The 1397-nt window shown below is 46.7% G+C and overlaps 1 protein-coding gene across 1 annotated transcript; it reads left to right on the top strand.

The window, feature by feature from the left end:
• Window positions 1-474: 474 nt before the first annotated feature.
• Window positions 475-970, top strand: LOC128070520 (spermatid nuclear transition protein 3-like). The gene is made up of 2 exons (XM_052663822.1): window positions 475-591; window positions 773-970. Exons 1-2 carry the CDS (start codon window positions 475-477, stop codon window positions 968-970), a joined length of 315 nt encoding a protein of 104 aa, XP_052519782.1.
• Window positions 971-1397: the final 427 nt, after the last annotated feature.

Genomic DNA, 1397 nt, shown 5'->3' with positions numbered 1-1397 from the left:
TAAGTGATTGTTCTAAATTTCCTTAAGCCCCTCAAGAGCCCCCAGTAGGAAGAGGGTGGTCTAAAGATGAAGTGACTAGAGGACTCTGACGTGCTGAAATGGAATGAAAAGTGTTTGGCAGAGGTTAATACAGGGATGGAGGAGGCAGGAGTGTTGAAGGGGGGCATATGAGTCAGAGAATAAAGGGCACTGAAGGAAAGTCTGAGGGTCATGAGAAGAAACACCATGCCCCTGAATCACCACTCCCCAGAATCAGACACACAGAGGTGTCATAGCCTCCCTCAGCACACACTAACCCATGTTGATGGGCACAGTGGTACATTGTGATGTCTAAGACCCCAAAGCCACCATTGGCTGGGGGAGTGCCTAGCTGACCAATCAGAGTGAAGGGTGTGGCTCCTCATTGTCCTGAGAAGGTATATGTAGGGAAGTCAGAGGCAGAGATTCTGGGTTAGGCCACTTCATGGTGTCATCATGACTAAGGTAACCAGGAAGCCACAGCAGCCAAGAAGAGTTGCAACGCAGTTTGCGTCAAGGATGAAAGGAAGAAAGAAGACCCTTTGTCAACGGAGATACAGAGGCAGTGTGAAGGTAAGATGATTCCATCTATGCTCCCCAGGTTCTCCATTGACTTTGCTGCCCAAGACCTCTACACTGCCCTTGCCTGGCACAAAAGTCCTCATCAGGCCACATCCCTTTTCATGAAATATCCCTTCCAACTCAGTTGTTATACTCTTTCCTCAAAACTAATACCTTTCTCTTGTCTTTCAAGGCACGAAGTATGACCATGAGGGTCAGAAGACCTCTAAAAGGAACGTTGAGAAAGAAAATCCGATTGTATGCCACTCAGTCGAAGAAGGTGAAGAAAACAAGAAAACCAAACTGTTTTTTCTGTTCCTGTGCATGTAAGAAACTGAATCAAAGCCGGAAAAGGTACCAAAATATGAGGCAGAGTCAAAAGAGAAGATAAGCTCAGCCACCCCAGAATGAGAGACCCTGGAGAAGTACAACCTGGGCAGCCAGTAACTGAATAGAAAAGGTCAGACAGTTTAGAATTGTGTCTCCGGAGGTCTGCTTTCTTAGAAATGGCCAGCCAGGAAAAGACTGACTCTCACACTAACAGTAAACTGATGGCTGAAATTAAACATCAAATGGTGAAAAGATTATATTTGTGTGTGTGTGAATTTTCTGATGGGAAGGGAGGGAAGGAAAAAAATAGATGGGCACCTGAGTGGGGAGGGACGTGGCATCCCGAGAGATTGGGGAACAGACCCTCAGGTCCCCAGTTAGTCAGAGAATAGAGGTCTGGACTGGGTCAGGAGTCTGCACTGAAGATGGATAACCCTGCTTAACAATTGATCTCAGTGGCAAGGAGTAGTGGTGTGGTGTTACTGCCA

Source organism: Budorcas taxicolor, chromosome X (assembly GCF_023091745.1).
Source record: "Budorcas taxicolor isolate Tak-1 chromosome X, Takin1.1, whole genome shotgun sequence".
Classification (NCBI taxonomy): domain Eukaryota; kingdom Metazoa; phylum Chordata; class Mammalia; order Artiodactyla; family Bovidae; genus Budorcas; species Budorcas taxicolor.
Note: the sequence above shows the minus strand (reverse complement) of the source record. Positions and strands in the feature narration are given on the sequence as shown.

What these genes read in the sequence shown, in the direction of transcription:
- LOC128070520 (XM_052663822.1), top strand. Translation starts at nt 475, where the DNA reads ATGACTAAGGTAACCAGGAAGCCACAGCAGCCAAGAAGAGTTGCAACG. An exon ending in GATACAGAGGCAGTGTGAAG is followed by an intron (nt 592 to 772) that starts GTAAGATGATTC and finishes TTGTCTTTCAAG; the next exon opens with GCACGAAGTATGACCATGAG.